At 48.3% G+C, this 18001-nt stretch overlaps 2 protein-coding genes across 4 annotated transcripts in view; both read right to left on the bottom strand.

The window, feature by feature from the left end:
* Positions 1–4102, bottom strand: part of acin1b (apoptotic chromatin condensation inducer 1b) — a gene marked incomplete at its 3' end in the record, with an annotated part of 119406 nt that extends 115304 nt beyond the window's left edge. The window contains exon 1 of the mRNA XM_084312175.1: positions 3967–4102. Within this exon, the coding sequence (XP_084168301.1) occupies positions 3967–4101 (135 nt within the window). The 5' untranslated portion in view covers position 4102. The remainder of the gene's footprint in view (positions 1–3966) is intronic.
* A 282-nt stretch (positions 4103–4384) lies between these two features.
* Positions 4385–17323, bottom strand: efs (embryonal Fyn-associated substrate). Of its 3 annotated transcripts, XM_084312815.1 has the most exons (8): positions 17210–17323; positions 15794–16065; positions 13158–14501; positions 12416–12535; positions 10645–11565; positions 9421–9492; positions 7577–7834; positions 4385–7251 (listed from the first exon to the last, which is right to left on the bottom strand). In XM_084312815.1, exons 2-8 carry the CDS (start codon positions 15803–15805, stop codon positions 7069–7071), a joined length of 2910 nt encoding a protein of 969 aa, XP_084168941.1. In that variant the 5' UTR covers positions 15806–16065; positions 17210–17323; the 3' UTR covers positions 4385–7068. The 3 variants fall into 3 exon arrangements, with proteins under 3 accessions (XP_084168941.1, XP_084168943.1, XP_084168942.1); XM_084312817.1 differs by lacking the exon at positions 12416–12535; XM_084312816.1 differs by lacking the exon at positions 17210–17323 and having other exon boundaries at positions 15794–16296.
* Between the last annotated feature and the right edge of the window lie 678 nt (positions 17324–18001).

Genomic DNA, 18001 nt, shown 5'->3' with positions numbered 1-18001 from the left:
TCAACTTTTTTATTCGTGGTCGACGAGGCATTCGTGAATTTTTAACGGCTCCTTCAGAAACAATAAAGTCATGTTTCTTTTTTTTAACAGCGTTTGACATTTTAATTCATGTAATAATGCTAACTGAAGCCTGCAGCCAGACCACTTCCCTTCCGCGTTACGCCCCGAGCTCACTGCTCACGAATGAACACGGACGGACGGACGGGCGGCTGCCTCTTCACTTCCGCTCCCATGTTAACGGACGATAGTAGGCACACTGGCCGCGAGCGGGAGCGCGCCTCGCGAACGGTTCGCAAGCGGCAAGCTATTTTTTCCGCCTCGATCCTATTTGAGGCGGCGCGCCACGCGCATTGTCACAGAAATACAATTGAATATCTGCATTATTACCACAGATATAGATGTTGTTCAACCAGCTGTGTCTGTATCTGCAAATAAACGCCCACCCCCCCCTGTCTGTATGTTTGTTTATACCTATAACTATTACAATGTTGCATAATAATAATAATAATAATAATAATAATAATAATAATAATAATAGGATATAGCAGTCATTAAGTCAATCCACCTTGTCACCTATAATGACAAACGTTTTATTTGTTTCCCGACAGCTAATTATGGTAATTATGATTATTATTATGATTGAACAGCAACCAGTAGGCTTATATCAGTGTTTATTACATGGCGTTTACACATTCGCCGAAATGCTTGCTTGTGATTGGTCAATAGCGCGCGTCAGAGGTCAGTTATCAGACAATAATGACCGCTGTGCGCAGCTGTTCGCAATCAAGCCCACTGACACACACTGTTTCAGTGCAATTAGACACTGCCGGTGTTCTGCCGGGGAAGCTGCCGGCGATGACAGGGGGCGGAGCGACGAGCGGAGCCAGAACCTTGCGAGTCGATGTAAAATGAATTAGGTATATTGTTAGTAAGTTAGCCATGTAATAAGCGGGATAATGTATAGCTATACTCGATCATTGTCGCAAAATAATTGACCTTCACTGACGTTTAAAAAACCTCGCCGAGGCGGCTCGGTATTTTAAACTCTGTGTCGGTCAATTATTTTGCGACAATGACCTCGTAGCTATACATTATCCCTTACATATTTTATTAACAGATTGCAGAATGGGTATACAATACAGTACAGCTCTTTCTTTCTCTCTTTCTCTCTCATTTTCTCTCTATCTTTCAATAGATGTTGTTCAGCCAGCTAATGTGTCTATCTTTCCCAATGCAAATAAACAATATTACTATAGTTAGTACCCCGCCCTGTCTGTCTGTTTGTTTGTCTATCTGTCATATCTGGTTGCCTGTCTGTCTGGCTGTCTGTCTGTCTGTCTGTCTGTTTGTTTGTTTGTTTGTCTATCTGTCTATATCTGGTTGCCTGTCTGTCCCGACAGAGACAGATAGAGAGGGGGGGGAGATAGAGAGAGAGCGAGAGGGAGAGAGAGAGAGGGAGAGAGAGAGAGAGGGGGGAGAGAGAGAGAGGGGGGAGAGAGAGAGAGAGAGAGGGGGGAGGGGGAGAGGGGGAGAGGGAGAGAGAGAGAGAGGGGGGGGAGAGAGGGAGAGAGAGAGAGAGGGGGGACGACTCAGCCCTGCTGGTCTCTGACAAGAACAAGTTACAGGTTGAAAAAACCCTCAGCTCGGAACTAGGCAGAATCTGCATATGGCTCGCTGATAACAAACTATCATTACACATGGGCAAAACAGAGTCCATTCTCTTCGGTTCAAATAACAAACTCAGCAAGACCGACGGCTTCTCAGTTACAGTGGGTGACAATATTGTCACAAGGAAAGATGAAATTACCTACCTGGGTTCCATCCTAGAGGCTAATCTCTCCTGTGACAAAATGGCATCCAATGTAATAAAAAAAGTCAACCAACGAACTCGATTCTTGTACCGGATCTCCTCTCTGGTAAACAAGAATACCCTGAAGACTCTGGCAGGAGCACTCATTCAGGGGTACTACGACTATGCTTGCACCTCATGGTACCAAAGCACCTCAAAGGCGCTAAAAACAAAATTACAAACATCTCAAAACAAACTGGTCAGACTACTGCTTGACCTTACTCCTAGAACCCACCTCACCCCTGCCCACTTTGACAACCTAGGATGGCTTAGAGTAGACGACAGAGTACAGCAATTTGCAATGGGCCTGGTCTACAAGATACACTACTCGACCAAGGTACCCATGTACATGTCAAAATACTTCCCAAAGGTCAGTGAATACCACGATCACAACACCAGAGGGAGCTCCACAAATCATGTTAAACCCAGAGTCGGCTCAAATAAGGGACTAAACACGTTTCGCAATTATGCCACATCAATGTGGAACGCCCTACCCAAAGCTTTCAAAACCTTTCTCAAGGGACACCTACGGGAGACTGCAATTCAACACTGGCCCCTGTAAATATCCTAACCCAACCCCCTCCAATGTACAGTCATTTACCTAGTATGGTTTTGTCAATAGTCCAATGTACAATTTTGTTTGTTTGTACAGTGTCTCCCCCCCCCCCCCCTCAATGTACAGTTTTGCTAATGTACAGTCATTTAGTATGGTTTAGTCAATAGTCCAATGTACAATTTTGTTTGTTTGTACAGTGTCTCCCCCCCCCCCTCAATGTACAGTTTTGCTTGTTTATACAGTGTGCCCCCCCCCCCCCCCCCCCCCCAACCACCTCCAATGTAGATTACCCAGTATGGTTGTCAATATCCCAGTGTACCCAACCCCCCCCCACCCAACCTCCTCCAATGTACAGTTTCTACGTCAAATGTATATACTCCCTTTTCCTGACTCCTTCTGTATCACAAACAGTACTGTATTTACAAATCTGGTACGTCATAAATGTATAGATGTAGCAGTACTGACTATCTGTATGTCATGTATGTCATATGTCCTGATGAATTGAAAATGGGGGACCCTGATGTAAACAAGACGAAAGTCTTTCTCTGGTCTGCATCCCCTTAACAATTGTGTGTATTGAGCTGTACTGTATTGTACCCATTCTGCAATCTGTTAATAAAGTTTTCAATCAATCAATCAATCAATCAAGAGAGAGCTCTTGATGCTGCTGGGGCTCCAAGCTGCTCTTTCGAGTACAGTCACACTGATCATCATTCTAAAATGACTGACTTCGCATATAGACTACTAGGCATTTACAGCTGTCCCAATGTAAATGTGCCTTCCTCGGTGCGCTTCCGTCGTAGGTGGTAGGTCCAGTGTGCCTGACCAGGCGCGCGATCCCGCGAGGGAGCCGCGCGTGAAATTCATTCGTTGCAGTGAGCTCGGGGCGTTACATTGAGTTTGTGTGTGTGTGTGGAGGGGGCGGGCGTAATTGAATGTTGATTAGAGCCTTGACATAAGTGGTTGTAGCTCGCGGCCAATGAGCTCTCCCATGAGCTCAAAGTACCGGAAGTGTTGCGGTGGTCTAGTATAGCAAACAGCCGCGCGGCTTAGGCCACAGTAGCTACAGGATAATAACAAACTAAACTTGATTTATTTATTTATTTTTAATTTAAAATACAAATAATCTAGGCCTGCTACATTTCGCGCTGGCTCTGTTTACATTACGAGGCGCGCGCCACCCCCTCCTGTCAAGACTGTAGAGCGCGGGCCCGACGACCAACTCAAATGTACAGTAACATCATGGCTTTATGCACAACAGCACACACACTCTCCACCCGGGCCTCCACTTGACAGGTGCACAGTTGGGAACTGTGTGTGCAACATGATGGTGCACGAATAGTTGATAATTAAGTTACAACCGGAATACTAATTAATTGCAACGTACATCGCCTACACACAAAATACAACCTGCATAGCGCGCGCGCGAAGCCACGTTTATGTATTCCCGCTTCCGAGTCGCACATCGCTACGGCCTCCCGACGTTTAGCCCCATCGCTGGCCTCCCGCTGAACTTGGACCAGACTCGACAGGCACCCCTTAAAATAAGCGCAAAACTCACCCCTTTCAGTCGCTTTATGAGTGCATTTTTCGGTCCACTTTTTGGGAGGTTTCTCTGCTCCAACGCCGTTTTCAAATCCGCTACTCGGAGCGATTGCAAAGGTTTACCGTCAAGCGTAATATCTTCGTCCGCCATTTTGCTCCCTTCACTGTCCGAAGCGTCGCTTCGGCTTCTCCACCAGCGTCACAGTTCGGTAATCTCCGGCGAGAGCTCGGATTCCCCGGTGCACATGTACAGTAGTGGGTACAGTAACCGCGCACGGCCCCGGGACGCACGACATTAACCTGTGCACTGCCACACTACAGAAGCTTAACCCTTTACTATCACACTACCGACGGTCGCAAAGGGGGAAAAAATAAATAACGTTCACAATCAAAACAGTGTAACAAAGGATCCAAATAGACACAAAACGTTATGTAGCTGAAAAATGTATTTGTGCATTTTTGAAGGGAAAATACAAGACAGACATCAAATGTAGTGCACTTTCATTAGGTAGATAGGATGCAAAGCCTCACTTCTAGCCATGATGTGGACAAATTATGTCTTAACTGCCTCAAATAAGATCACATGATAGTACTGAGAAAAAGAGGGGGAAATGGAGAAAAAAACGTCTTAAAACAAACAAAAAAACAAGAAATAAACATAATCATAACATAAAAAACAGTAACTTTTCTCCAGAACCATTATTGTTCGATTTAATTTACCGAGTGAAATCGTCCCTGGTTAAATATGTGCATATACAAAATTAAAGCAACTTAAAGCCATGCAAATCAGACAGCAAAGCAACAACAAAACTTGACAATAAATATTATAATTGTAACTTGCAGATTAAGCTTATTTTTTCTTTCTTGATGGAGCGTGTTCTTGCAGGCAGGTGCTCATTGTGTAATACTGGGAGCCGCCACTAGGTGGCACTCCAAGGCAAAACAAATGGAACTCTGTAGGAGCTCAGGGCCACGTTCAACAGGGTGCAACTTTTGGCCACCGTTCATAGTTAGGTCTATTGTGTGTGTAGTGTATAATGCAGGACTTCCATCGTAAATGTTCCACAACGTCTTCACACGGAATTTTACCAAGTATAATTTTGGCACAGACTGATGCATAATAATCGATTTTCTACACCAATTCAGAAGACCCTTTGACACTTGTATGTAATTTACCATCTGATCATGTCACGAAGACGTGTGGATTAACAATAAAAAATCTTGTTTGCTCGTAGTGTTATATGATCACATGTATTTATAATCAGCTCCCCAAAAAAAATCATATGAAAATGACAATTGCAAATCGGGGTCTAAACAACCACCAATGAGGTAACAAGCGAAAATCACTAGTGACGTTTCAGGGTAACTGCTGAGAATAAATGACGATTGTGGAGTTAGTGTTAGAATAATGTGCATTACGGATGGAAGACAAGTGTTCCACATAGTGTAGCCGATACTACATGCGCCGGTAAGCCAATACCTCAGTTACCCACTGAAATCTCACCCACAAACACGTGTCAGGATGCATTCAGAGCAAAAACCCTCCATCTAAAAGGTCTGTGTGTTCACAGCTCCAAGATGGCTTCGGAACCTCCACAGAGCAGCTTTGAAGGGGGGGGGGGCATTACAGGCAGGGGCCGAGTCCAACTAAATGTTTTGCGTCCTTTTACGGAAAAGAGCACCACGAAAAGCGAGAGAGAAAAGGGAGCGTGCTTAGTCAAAACAAGGCAGGTGGAGACAAGTAAAACTAGGCCGACAGGTTTCGTCACCCCATGCCAACCGACGGCCGTGAGAGAGTAGGAAAGTAAGCCTCTCTCGCCCTCTTCCCCCCCCCCCCCCCCTCCACCGCATCAGGTTCCAAGATCCCCTCTCAGATCACGTCTCCGTTGGTTATAGTGTCTCCACCTTATAGTGACCCGTCTACGTCTTCTCAGACAGACTAGACGAGACACGTCTCTCATTGTCCCCCTTTGTGTCATCCTGTCATTTCTACATGGCTTTTTAACAAACGAAACGGGCGCAGAGGAGATAGAGAGAAGAGATGTTTCATGACTTCTTCAGCGAGAAGACGTAATGGCTAGTGAGAATATTCGCAGAGGGAAACTTCCATCTGCCAATTTTGAGATCAAGTGGTAATAATAACAACCGCAGGAACATAAAGGACACCTTTATGGGGGGGGGGGGGGGCTTCTGCCTAGGGTAAATGTCTCCAAATATAAAGCCCATAAACTCAACGCTGCTGCGATAACAACAACGACTTCAGACTGATGAAGGGGGGGGGGGTCTTTGGAGGGAAAATAAATAGAAAAGGAAGGAAAAATGGCTGTCATGTGAGAGCGGGAAAAAAACTGTTAATAGTAAAGCAAGTTTCCCCACTCCATATCAAATACTACGAATAAGTTATCAACACACAAAAAAGACACGTAAGGACAAGTGTGCTTGGCACCAAAGCACAGTGGCGAGTATAAAAATTAAAGGCAAACCAACACACACACACATTTTAAACAGACCCGAGACGCTCAAGAAAACCTCCAGCTCGCAACGGCAGCTCGACTCATCGCTTCTTCACTTAGCTTCGAACCCCCGTTGACTGCGCTCACATGGCGGCCATTTTGCTCTTATGGTCGCCTCGGGTTGGGATTCGTAAAGGAGTGTGACATAAAGTAGGGCTGGGCGATTAGTCGAGTTTCAATAACTTCCTTCACAACGGTGCGCACAGCCCCCCCACCCCCCCTCAAGCCCTAACAGTAGTTTCAGCCCGCGTTGAGAGGGAGGAGGGAGCCACGGCACGCTTCTCCAGTTATTTTTAAACGTCTTTGGTAACTTTTAGGCGTCCTTTTGGTCGAGACGAAGAGTCAAATAATAGTCATCAAACCAAATCGATGAATGATCGTGTTTCATAAATCGTGATTTCAATATCAATCAAAATGACCGTGATTATGACTTGATAATCGAGCAACCCTAACATAAAGAGCAAAATGGTCGCCATGCCGCTATGGCCAATTCGGTTGAAAAAAGGTCAACGAAATGATGCAACAACAAATAAGGCATTTCAAAAAAGAGAAAATGCACGTGCGGTGTAAACAAAGTTTTACGAGAACATTTTTGAGAAACGTCATCAAGATATCTCTGCCAGCCGCTGAAGCAGACCGGAGAAACCAGCAGCTTGTTGGGAGAGCTCAGCGACGCGGTCCACCATCTCCTGGGTGGCTGAGACTGACGGGTAGTTCTGTGCTGCTCCCTTCGTCGCCACAACGACCGCTTTCAAGGCCTGACAGAGGCGTCCCCCTGATGTTGTGACCTGAAGAGAGAGAGAGAAACCTTATTAAGACTATATTCCACATGGTTTAAGACTTAGTATATTCCACATGGTTTAAGACTATATTCCACATGATTTAAGACTTAGTATATTCCACATGGTTTAAGACTTAGTATATTCCACATGGTTTAAGACTTAGTATATTCCACATGGTTTAAGACTTAGTATATTCCACATGGTTTAAGACTATTCCACATGGTTTAAGACTATATTCCACATGGCTTAAGACTATATTCCACATGGCTAAAGACTATATTCCTTAAGAATACACTGAAAACAACAACCGTCCATGTTTCCCTCCACTAACCTTAGCCCTGAGGTCAGGAGAGGTCAGGAGGCGGGAGAGCGTGTCCCCAATAAACACCAGCTTGTGGGCCGTCACGATGAGACTCTTCCCCCGGGCGACGAAGACGCGGGGCGGCTGGTTCCCCTGCACGCTGCCGAAGAGGACGTGGATGGAGTCGGCCAGACAGGAGAGGTGGGCCAGGCTCTGGGAGGAGTAGAAGGACAGCAGCTCAGAGTCCTCCAGCGAGAGGGACAGTGGCAGCGGGGGGGACGGACTCAGCTGGAGGCAAAGGACCAGGAGAGAGGACGTTTAGAAAAGGATGCTTTCAAACAACAAGCGTCAACTAAAGAGTCTTCTTCAAAGTTCAGCTCTGTGTTTCATGTCCTGTACAATGTTTGATGGAGGACCAAAACATTGTCTTTTCCCTCTGCATAAAAGTGAATTAGCAGTAGAACACCAGTGTGCTTCAGTTTCATTAGCAGGAGAACACCAGTGTGCTTCAGTTTCATTAGCAGGAGAACACCAGTGTGCTTCATTAGCAGTAGAACACTAGTGTGCTTCATTAGCAGTAGAACACCAGTGTGCTTCATTAGCAGGAGAACACCAGTGTGCTTCATTAGCAGTAGAACACCAGTGTGCTTCATTAGCAGTAGAACACCAGTGTGCTTCATTAGTATTAGAACACCAGTGTGCTTCATTAGTATTAGAACACCAGTGTGCTTCATTAGCAGTAGAACACCAGTGTGCTTCATTAGCAGTAGAACACCAGTGTGCTTCATTAGCAGTAGAACACCAGTGTGCTTCATTAGCAGTAGAACACCAGTGTGCTTCATTAGCAGGAGAACACCAGTGTGCTTCATTAGCAGGAGAACACCAGTGTACTTCATTAGCAGGAGAACACCAGTGTGCTTCATTAGCAGGAGACTAAGTTGCCCCGGACCTGCGCTAAAAAGAAAAGTACAACGGGGCTCTATGGAGAAACCATGACACTCCCCAGACTAAAAGTTGTTTCAAACAAAAATGGCTGGATGTAATTTTGCCAAATCAGCATGGCTGCGAGTGTGAGTCTTTCACCTTTTACATATCTAGCATTGGCATGGATTGATTGTTTAGATCGCTAGCATGGCTAACAAATGCAAATGTATTGTAGTGTGCCCTGTTCTGACCAGGATTACGTTCCTTTTGCCCCACTGATGAGTGCGCACACGGAGTCTTGACGTATACAGCGAACAGGTCTATAAGCTGCACACAATGAGACCAACAACAATGATTTACTTTAAAACATATATAGAGCGAGCATGTCAAGAAAGACAGAGACTGACTGGCTGGCTGGCTGACACACACACATCAGTGTTCTAGGGATAACTGTGCTCTTGTCCATTATGCCAGACTGCTCAGATTTACAGTTGATCTCTTGTGCATCTATTGCGTAACCCCAGGGACCGCAGGAACCAGTAGGGCGGGAAAATACTTTCTGCAGAAACGGGAGATAAGGAATATGACCTCATACTACAAGAACTGGCAGGCGACATTGCCTCTCCAGTTGACTTGTACGGGAGGAAAAACAGATTGGAAGGAGATCTAAAGCGACAGGAACAAAAGTGATTTAGCTTGACAGCCAGTCAGATGATGTGGAGTAAACACACTAATCAGATTGAGGCAGGTTTAGACTTAGACCTGTAGTCACAAGAGCAGAGTTACTGTCAATGCCGCTAACCGAGCTGGATCAATGACTCACACTGCTCATTAGTAAACAGTAGACAACACACACAGAGTGAATCAATGACTTATCTGTGCAGATTGACTCTGTGTGTGTGTGTGTGTGTGTGAGAGAGAGAGAGAGAGAGAGACAGACAGAGATTTACCCTTGGCTCCGCAGTGATGGTTTGCATTTGTCCGTTCTCAGCTGGTACATCAGGAGGTGGCTCTGGCTTTCCCTGTGGTTGGCAGGAGAAAAGCAAAAAGGAGGAAGCGTGTTTAAAAACATTAATAACAACCTCTGCATTTCATAGCGCCTTTCTAGTACGAGAATTTTCCAGCGATTAAGAAAAACCAGACAATCGACTTTTAGTCAGGTCTTTCAGTTGAATTATATATATATTTTTAAAGTGTTGTAAAGTAGTATATTTTTTTGTTAAAATATGTGTTAAATAGCTCTATATAGAGTGTTTTGTCAGTAACATGGGTCTCCCACTCTGCAGTAAACAGAAAATACATGTTCTGGTATCCCTTCCCACTTTATCCGGAGAGAGAACCCTAGATATATTTTTTTACTTATTTCAAGGAATTTTGCCAAGCCAAATTTGTTTACTGCACTGGCAGATTATTTTACTTGTTTTCAAGGACATGTTTCTTAAAACTAGTTTTTAATTCTTATTTTTGTCAGACCATTTCTGTAGTGTGGAGTTCTCTCCTGGTTGGATAAAGTGGGAACGGGATACCAGCACATGTATTTTCTGTTTACTGCAGAGTGGAGAGACCCATGTTACTGACCAGACAGATCTATAGAACAGATATATATCTGTGATGGAGTGTAAACTATTATTATGTAGACCACTTACAAACAAAAACACTTACAGCACCTTTAAAGTTCAAGGAAATCCACTGTTAAAAGATATATTAATAAATGCATGTTTCCAAAGTCAATGAGTAATCATGTTAAATAATCGTGATCTCAATATTGACCAAAATAATCCAGATTATGATTTTTCGAGCAGCCCTAATTCACAGTGGCTATTTTGCTCTCATGTCATGCTCAGGTTGAGCTTCCTTTCCACCCTGTTCCCACCTTCAGCCCCGGCTCCACCTGCCTCATTCGAGATCCCCTAACGGTTATGGAATGGCTGCATTATTATGAGTGGCGCCCGGTGGGAATCGGACCCCTAACCCTGGCAGTGTTGGTGCCATGCTCAAGCGTGCCAAGCACTCCATCTATTGATCTAATAATCATTTAGGATAGTACAAAGCCAGTGCAAACACTGTCCCTTATACAAGACAAACAACAACAGGAATCCATCAGAATTTGAATTTACAAAGAAAATCCCCAGATACATAAACACATGAAACGCAAGAGAGCGTTGAAGACCAACCTGCAGCTTAACGTATCCCACACTGTCCCCAGTGGGTAAGGGGGCCGGGATGGGCGTCAGGCCGATCCCTGCATACTCGTTACTGGGGTCTTCCTCTCCCGCGGGGGCGGTGAAAGGAGGGGCGGGAGGGAGCGGGAAGGCCGTCTGAGGGGTGGGAGGCAGCGGCCTCTCCTGGATCCAGCTGCCCTTGCGTGACCCCATGCCTCCCCCGGCTGACTTCACATCAGGGAGGGCGGGCAGGGGCCTGCGGGACAAGGACTCCTGGGAAGGCAGGCGAGGACGCCCCTGCGCCTGCAGGAGAACCGTGCTGTCCTCCAGAGCCCGCTGGACCAACGAGAGGAGGCCTTCAGACGGAGGGGCGCCGCCGGCTGCCGCCAGCGCCGGCAAGAGGTCCGAGAGGCGGGCCCAAGCCTGCTGGAGAGGCGGCGGGGGGTCCCCGGGTTGGCTCGCCTTCCAGATGCACAGGATCTCGGCCAACGAGGTGGCCAGGTCCCGTGACGACAGCGCGGAGGCGGAGCAGGAGGTCGAGTTCAGCGCGGACTGGACGAGGCCCGAGAGCGAGGCCCTCCACTGGACATCGCCGGAGCCGTTGCTGGACACGGAGAGGCGGCGGGTGGATGCGGAGGAGGAGGAGGAAGAGGAGGAGTGAGGCAAGACGTCGAGGGTGAGGGCGGGCATGTCGTAGATGCCGCAGTCGGGCTCGGAGGAGGAGGAGGAGGCACGCGGGCGGTCGCCTCCGCTGCTCCGCTTGTCCGAGACGGAGGTGAGGCTGGCGGTGGACCCGCAAGGGCCCAGCGGGAGCCCCGGGAGGGTGGGGACGCTGTAGACGTCGTCGTCCGCTTCAGCGGTTACACACCCGGAGCCACTGTGGTGGAGCTCCAACGTGGACACGTTCAGCGTAATGGTGGGAACGTCATACACCTGAAAGGAGAGAGAAAGAATGAACGATTGCATCTTAGGAAAATAAAATAGGTCAGTGTTGTATATTACTTGTGTGTCTGTTGCGATGTGTTCGGGCAGGCATAGGCAAGGGATAGTATTTCTATGGGACACAATTGACCATATTCATTTCACACAGCTACCGTTTTGCTCCCCCAAGGTGGGAATAGGGTGGAAAGGAACCCAACCTGGGCATGACATAAGAGAAAAATGGCCACTGTGTGAATATTAAAGCAGTTATTAAAAGTTAAAGCCGGCGCTCTCTTCCCACTGAGTTGACTAAACATATCACAGTGCAGGGACTCAGCCTCTCTCTCCTGCTATTCCCACTTCATCCACACTGGGAGACGACCGGGGATAAAAGTGGCGCGGCGGCCTCGGTGGAACGGCCGTCATGGACACACACTCGAGCACAAGACAGCCTGACAGATGGGTGCGTCGAAATAGCAGCACGAGAATTCTAACTGGCCAGACAGGCTCCCACTCTGTAGACAGAGACAGGTGTGGCCCTGCCTAGAATGAGAGGGAGGGAGGGAGGGAGGGAGACAAGACACACCGACGGTGGAATGCGTGAGAAGTTGGCGACGGGACATCCGATAGTCATCTGTCGCCGTGTGCTGCCGTTTTACTCGCATGGGCTTGAGTGTGACATGTTGCTCCAATACGAGACATTTCTAAGTTATGGCTACATGCAGTGGAATGTCTCTTCTTCCGAGCGTCCTAGTCTTTATAAACCTCTAGAGATAGATTTTTATTTGGAAGGAAGGAGGACTGAAAAAAGTGAATAGAAACCAGGTTCTAGAAACAACCCAGGGTCTTTCCAGGTCTTTACCTCTGACTCAGGGTCAGCTAGTGGGGGGACAGTGCGGGGGGTGTTGTAGATGCCTTCGTCGTCGCAGAGGGCAGACGGGACCGGACGCTGCCACCTGCCGCTGGGGGGGGTGTCGTATACCTGACGGGGAACAACAACAATACAACAGCAAAGTCAGACGAGCAGAGAATGAAGACACGAGTCGCCTGCGGTCGTATAAATACCCTCAGTGTCCCCCTGCACACAAAAACTGCAGACTTGAGTGGTGCAGAGCAGCTGTTTCCAAACTGGGGTTTTGGGACCACTGGGGCGTCTTCGGGGGTTCCCAGGGGGTCCCTAGCTAAACAGACTCACCATTTGATCTGACATTTCAGTCGCTTGATGTCGGCGCAGCGAGGAAGTGCTTTATAAAAGTCTGCTATTTTTATCCCTTTCACTTTCCCCTGCTGTGCGCTTGGCGGCTGGAGTAGAGCGCAGTCCTATGATCACGTCTAAAAACCACACGTATTCTCAGACGGGCATCGCCGGGACAAGATCCCATCAGATGGGGTCCCAGGGTTTTTGGGCAGGATCCAAAAACCATAACTTTGGCAAGAAGAATTATGGAAATCCCTGCTGTGCAGAAAGAGCGACCGTGTGGGCTTCACCACAGGACTAAGCAAACAATGTAAAACTCCCCAGAAATACACTTATGTCACTGAAGAACCACTGCTACAGAACTCACGATGCATTAAGAAAAGATTAGGAGCAAGTCTTCACGTACCTGATCGTCCACAGGATCTTCATAATCCTGATTTCCCCTCTTGTTCTGCATATTGTTCTTTGTGTCCAAGCCGCCGTTCACCCTCTCGACCTGCACGGCTCCCCTCTCCCCCCCGCCCGCCTCTTGCTGCAGGCTCACGGTAGCAGGTGGAGGGCTGGTCCCGGAGATGGGCAGGAGGGCGGCAGACGAGGGGGCGCTCTGCAGCGGATCCTTCCTAGTGACTCCCCTCACCGGAGGCGCCGGTGGAGGGGGCTTGCGGGCAAAGCTTGGCGATCCGGGGACCCTGACCTGCCCCGCCCTCGCCAGCAATGGGGATCCCCGTTGACAGGCCACGCCGGACTTCCCCCGAGCGACCGCGGGGTTGGCGGGAGAGCCTTTGAGCTGAGGTCTGGGGGACGCCGCCTGTTGGTGGGCGAGCGTGGGCGACGCTGTGGCCGGAGTCCTGTGAAGTCCGGCTCCCATGGGAGTGGGGGTCTGGTACACCCCGGGGGTCTCCTGCGCCAGTCTGGCCTGGGGGTTGAGAGCTGTCCCGTTGGCCACAGAAGGGCTGCTGGAGCAGACGGGGGTGGCCAGGACAGAGGCGTGCCCCGTCACTACTCCCCCCGTCGGGGTCTGGTAGACGTCATCGCTGGCCAACGCTGTGACCCTTGGTACCAAATAACAGTTATCAGAGTGTCCGGCTGCCACCGGTTCCCTGGGTACCAGGTAGGTGTCGTCCGCCTCGTCCGCCTGCCTTGGCACGCCGCTGGGGGAGAGGTACACAGCCTCCGAGGCCAGCAGCCCCCCTGGCTGCCTGGGGTGCAGGGCTACTAAAGGTGCAGGCGTCGTGGGCGACTGGTAGAGGGCGCCCGTCTCCGTACCTCTTCCCCTGAGAGAGGGCGAGCGAGGGCGACCGATCACCCCGACTTCCCAGTCGGGTCGGGGCCGCGTGCCAGAGCTGGAGTGGGAGCGCGGGCGGCCCCCCTCCGCTCTACGGAGCTCCCCGGGTCTCGAGACGGGCACGGCCCCCTGGTAGAACGCCTCGCCGGCGGCGGGCGGGGAGCGGTACACTCCGTCCAAGTCCTCCGCGCTGCCGGTGACCGCAGTCCGGGTCAGAGGGGGCCCGGGGGACAGGTAGACGGAGTCCTCGCTCGACCCCCGACGGGGCTCCGTGGCAGGGGCGGTCTGGAGGAGGCGCAGGCGGTTGGCGGGGGCGATGCCCTGTCGGCCGTGCAGGGAGCAGAGCCACCAGCCGGGGCCGCCGTTCTGCTCCTGCTCCAGGACCATCAGGATGTCACCCTTCCGGAACGCAAGTTCCTCTGGGCTCTCAGCTGCATTGTCAAACAGCGCCTTGGCCAGAACCGTCTGGACAGGAGAGAGGAGGAGAAGACGAGAGAGCAGGAAACTAATTAATAGGATAACATGAGAAATGATGAACGTTGACACACAAAACCACACATTTTGATTACTTTATCTGAATCCTTATAGTTTCAAGTTTGTTTATTATTTGTCACAATAAAATACATGTACTTTGTGGTGAAATGCTTGGTTCTGTATGAGCCCGAGAGTGTGCTCCATACAGTAAAAAAGAGTAAGTAAAAAAGTAATATACAATCTAAAGTACAACCGAAGTACAATCTAAGTACAGTGAGTAAAATTACTAAACAGTGAGGTACAAAACGTTCCTATTCAATTATACATACATACGATTAAATTATTACAGAGCTTCAACATGTAAAACCATATACAGAGGATAAATAAAGAATTGTCGCCACTAAAGAGCAGAAATGTGCATGTTGTTGTTGTCCAACACTTTTTCACTGGTATGCCTGTAATTTTCAAGCCACTAAAAGCAGGTTTGGCCAAGACTGCCAAATATCTGGACCAGTCGTGTGGCCATTAGACCTCTAATATGTGACTCACACACATCCATAAGTGAGGCTGGACCGTGGTGGCCTACTTTCACACCAGTACGTGCCCTACATCTGCACGCTGCAAAACAAACAAGTACATTGACATGGTAATGCCAAGTCAGATATGGAAAATGGCTCGATTGTTTAGGGCAGTTGAATAGAGGAAGAACGAGAGAGGGAAAATCCCAGAGAATGAGAGAGAGAGAGCGAGTGTGTGTATGTGTGTCTGAGTAAATGAGAATAATTGGAGATTAATTAGATGCAAAGTGTACAAATAAATAAATAAAATAAACAGAACTTCACTGCAGTGTTTCAACACAGGACAGAGAGAGACGGAGAGAAAGAGAGAGGGGGACAGTGGAGATCAATGATAAAATGGACTTAATGGTAATGAGAGAAGAGAGTGGTAGGGGGAGGGGAGAGGAGGCACATCTGTCCCTTGTTGTTTGGGGTTTAATTGCCATCCCAAAGCCAGGGAGTCAGCCCCCCTTTCATTTTCTACACACCAACCCCCCTGGGGACAGCTAGCCTCCACTGAGCCATGTGGGCCCCGTTTTGGAGGGTAATGGCTAGGGATACTACATCCAAGACTACTAATGAGACATCAATCATACAGAGAGAAAAACGCAACCGTCCAATTCACCTTTCATAGGAGACACCCTTTTGACATCTGTCCGTCATCAGAGTGTAACACCAAGAAAACATACACACACAACACGTAGAAATAATACACACTGTACTCACCGAAAGAGACATTTCGCTCTGTCTCAGACAACACTTCTACAATAAGCTATAGCTACGTCCATAAGACTCCGGGCCGATCAGGGTCATCCATCTAGTTGTCCGTGGCTCTCACAGCCAGCTCTCACGGATGATGATGCATGGAGCCGCGGGTATTATTATTAACTTGTGGTGCCGCATAGCAGCTGGGTCTGCGGCGTAGAACAACACATTTCCAGCGGGCTCTCATTCAAAGTCTCTGTCGTCCTCTTCCTTCTTCTTCGCCGTTCAAAGACCTGCCAGGTTACACATGGTGGGCGGACACACGGGACAGAGATCGAACGCAGTTAGTAATAATAACAACGACTCGTTCGGTCGGTGTCGTCGGTCTCATAAACATGCAGGAGAATCCCAGCAGCTGATCATAAAGTGATTTACACGCGGGTGTTGGTGTGGGGAACCGGGCTAGCGGCAGCTGTCCGTCTGTCCTCCTCTCTCTCCACGCCCAGTGTGGCGGTGCAGTGAGTGGATCTGTTCTGTGGTGGAGCCCCTTTCGTGACTGTGATGCACCGAGTGAATCCACAGTCACTTGCTCCTCAATAGGAAACCAAGCTATGTTGACCATGAAGGACTGGTTCTGCCCGAACCGTTCGTTATACAACTATCACAGAGAAATGTCGAATGTACTCCCAGTTGCACGAGGGTTTCACACACAAAACCGGGATGGTTTGAAATCTCGGCGTTGCTAATAAACATTTTAAATATTTTGTATAAACTGGTCAACACTGCCCGGCGTTGGGTGCATGATGCGCATGCGCTGTGATGGCGCACCAGGTAGCCAAATACGGAAATAACGCCGTTTTGACCAGTTTATAAAAAATATTTAAAATGTTTATTAGCAACGCCGAGCTTTCAAACCATCCCGGTTGTGTGTGTGAAACCCTCGTGCAACTGGGAGTACCTTCGACATTTCTCTGTGATAGTTGTATAACGAACGGTTCGGGCAGAACCAGTCCTTCATGGTCAACATAGCTTGGTTTCCTATTGAGGAGCAAGTGACTGGATTCACTCGGTGCATCACAGTCACGAAAGGGGCTATTATGTGGTGCAGCTCCGGGGTTAGCTAACGTTAGCTAGCTAGTACATGTCCACGTAACATACATGGCAAAGCTAGTTGACAGTAGCAAGCTAATGTAGCTTCTAGAGCGGGTAGGCGAACGCCATCTACGTTCAAATGATAGTAAGTTAAACTAGCTAACCACATTAAAATAGCGTTGCCCTCGTATGCGGCCTGCTAACGTTGAGCGTAGCCGACGTTGATAGGTGTATATACTCTGCAAAAAAATTCAAAACAATGCCAGGTTAACGCTAAACTAGCCGATAAATCCACGCTGTGTGAGCTAACCGTGGCAGTTAGAAAAGCAACCCATTCCTGCTTACCGTCGATGGATCTCAAACTTCACATTGGTGTGTGATGATCCCCGAAATCACTTTGTTTCTGTCGGGTAAATTCATGGCCATCGGTATTCAATCATTTTCTGCGATGGCAACAAAATGATTACCGCCCCTAAGACGTGTTCGCGGATGTAAAGCATGGGGATGGGAGTAATCGCTGGCTTTGCGCCACTCGCGATGCGTTTGAAATCGTGGGGGGGGGGGTTGGAGTGGGAAGTGGAACCGTTAAGACGTGTGAAACATGGGCCAACGTTGAGAAAATACATATTCCAAAGTACAGTATAAACCCAACGAGTGATGCACATTACTGTCACTGTCGTAATATCCAGCAAATATTATATCCTAATTAAACAGACTGCGTTGTTTTGTATGGGCTGGGTTGTCAAAATAAACGGAACAGCAGGTAATTCGTGGCTTGGGACTTTTATTTCGAAAGCAACACACGAGCGTTGTACCCGGAAAAACTACCCACTCCAATAGGGTCCAGCTGCAGCGCCGGAGAATCCTCTCACTGGGCAAGCCTGTGGCAGCCTCGAACCTACTTTCTTTAGAAGCAGCTCGGAGGTGCGCTGTTTTAAGTGAGCGTGTGTTATTGGATTGATTGAAATTGTATTAATGTCCGCCTTGTTTCGAACTGTTATGTCCGTAATGTTTCTGTTCTGACTGTCACTATTAGTGTCTAGCAGAAATAATTGAATGTCCACACGATGACAATATAGCTGACGGTTCTCTTCTTTACGTCCACACTTTGGGGTTGCATACCTGAAACTGGCGGAC

The sequence above is a fragment of the Notolepis coatsorum genome (genome assembly GCF_963971535.1).
Source record: "Notolepis coatsorum genome assembly, chromosome: 4".
In the NCBI taxonomy this organism is placed as follows: Eukaryota; Metazoa; Chordata; class Actinopteri; order Aulopiformes; family Paralepididae; genus Notolepis; species Notolepis coatsorum.
The sequence above is the reverse complement of the archived record's forward strand: the minus strand, read 5'-3'. Positions and strand labels throughout refer to the sequence as shown.

Bases quoted from the DNA above. Each gene is read 5' to 3' on its own strand.
- efs (XM_084312815.1), bottom strand. The intron at 11,566-12,415 runs GTAAAGACCTGG...CTCTCCTTTCAG, and splicing joins TAGCTGACCCTGAGTCAGAG to GTGTATGACGTTCCCACCAT. The intron at 9,493-10,644 runs GTTGGTCTTCAA...TGCCAACCACAG, and splicing joins TGGGATACGTTAAGCTGCAG to GGAAAGCCAGAGCCACCTCC.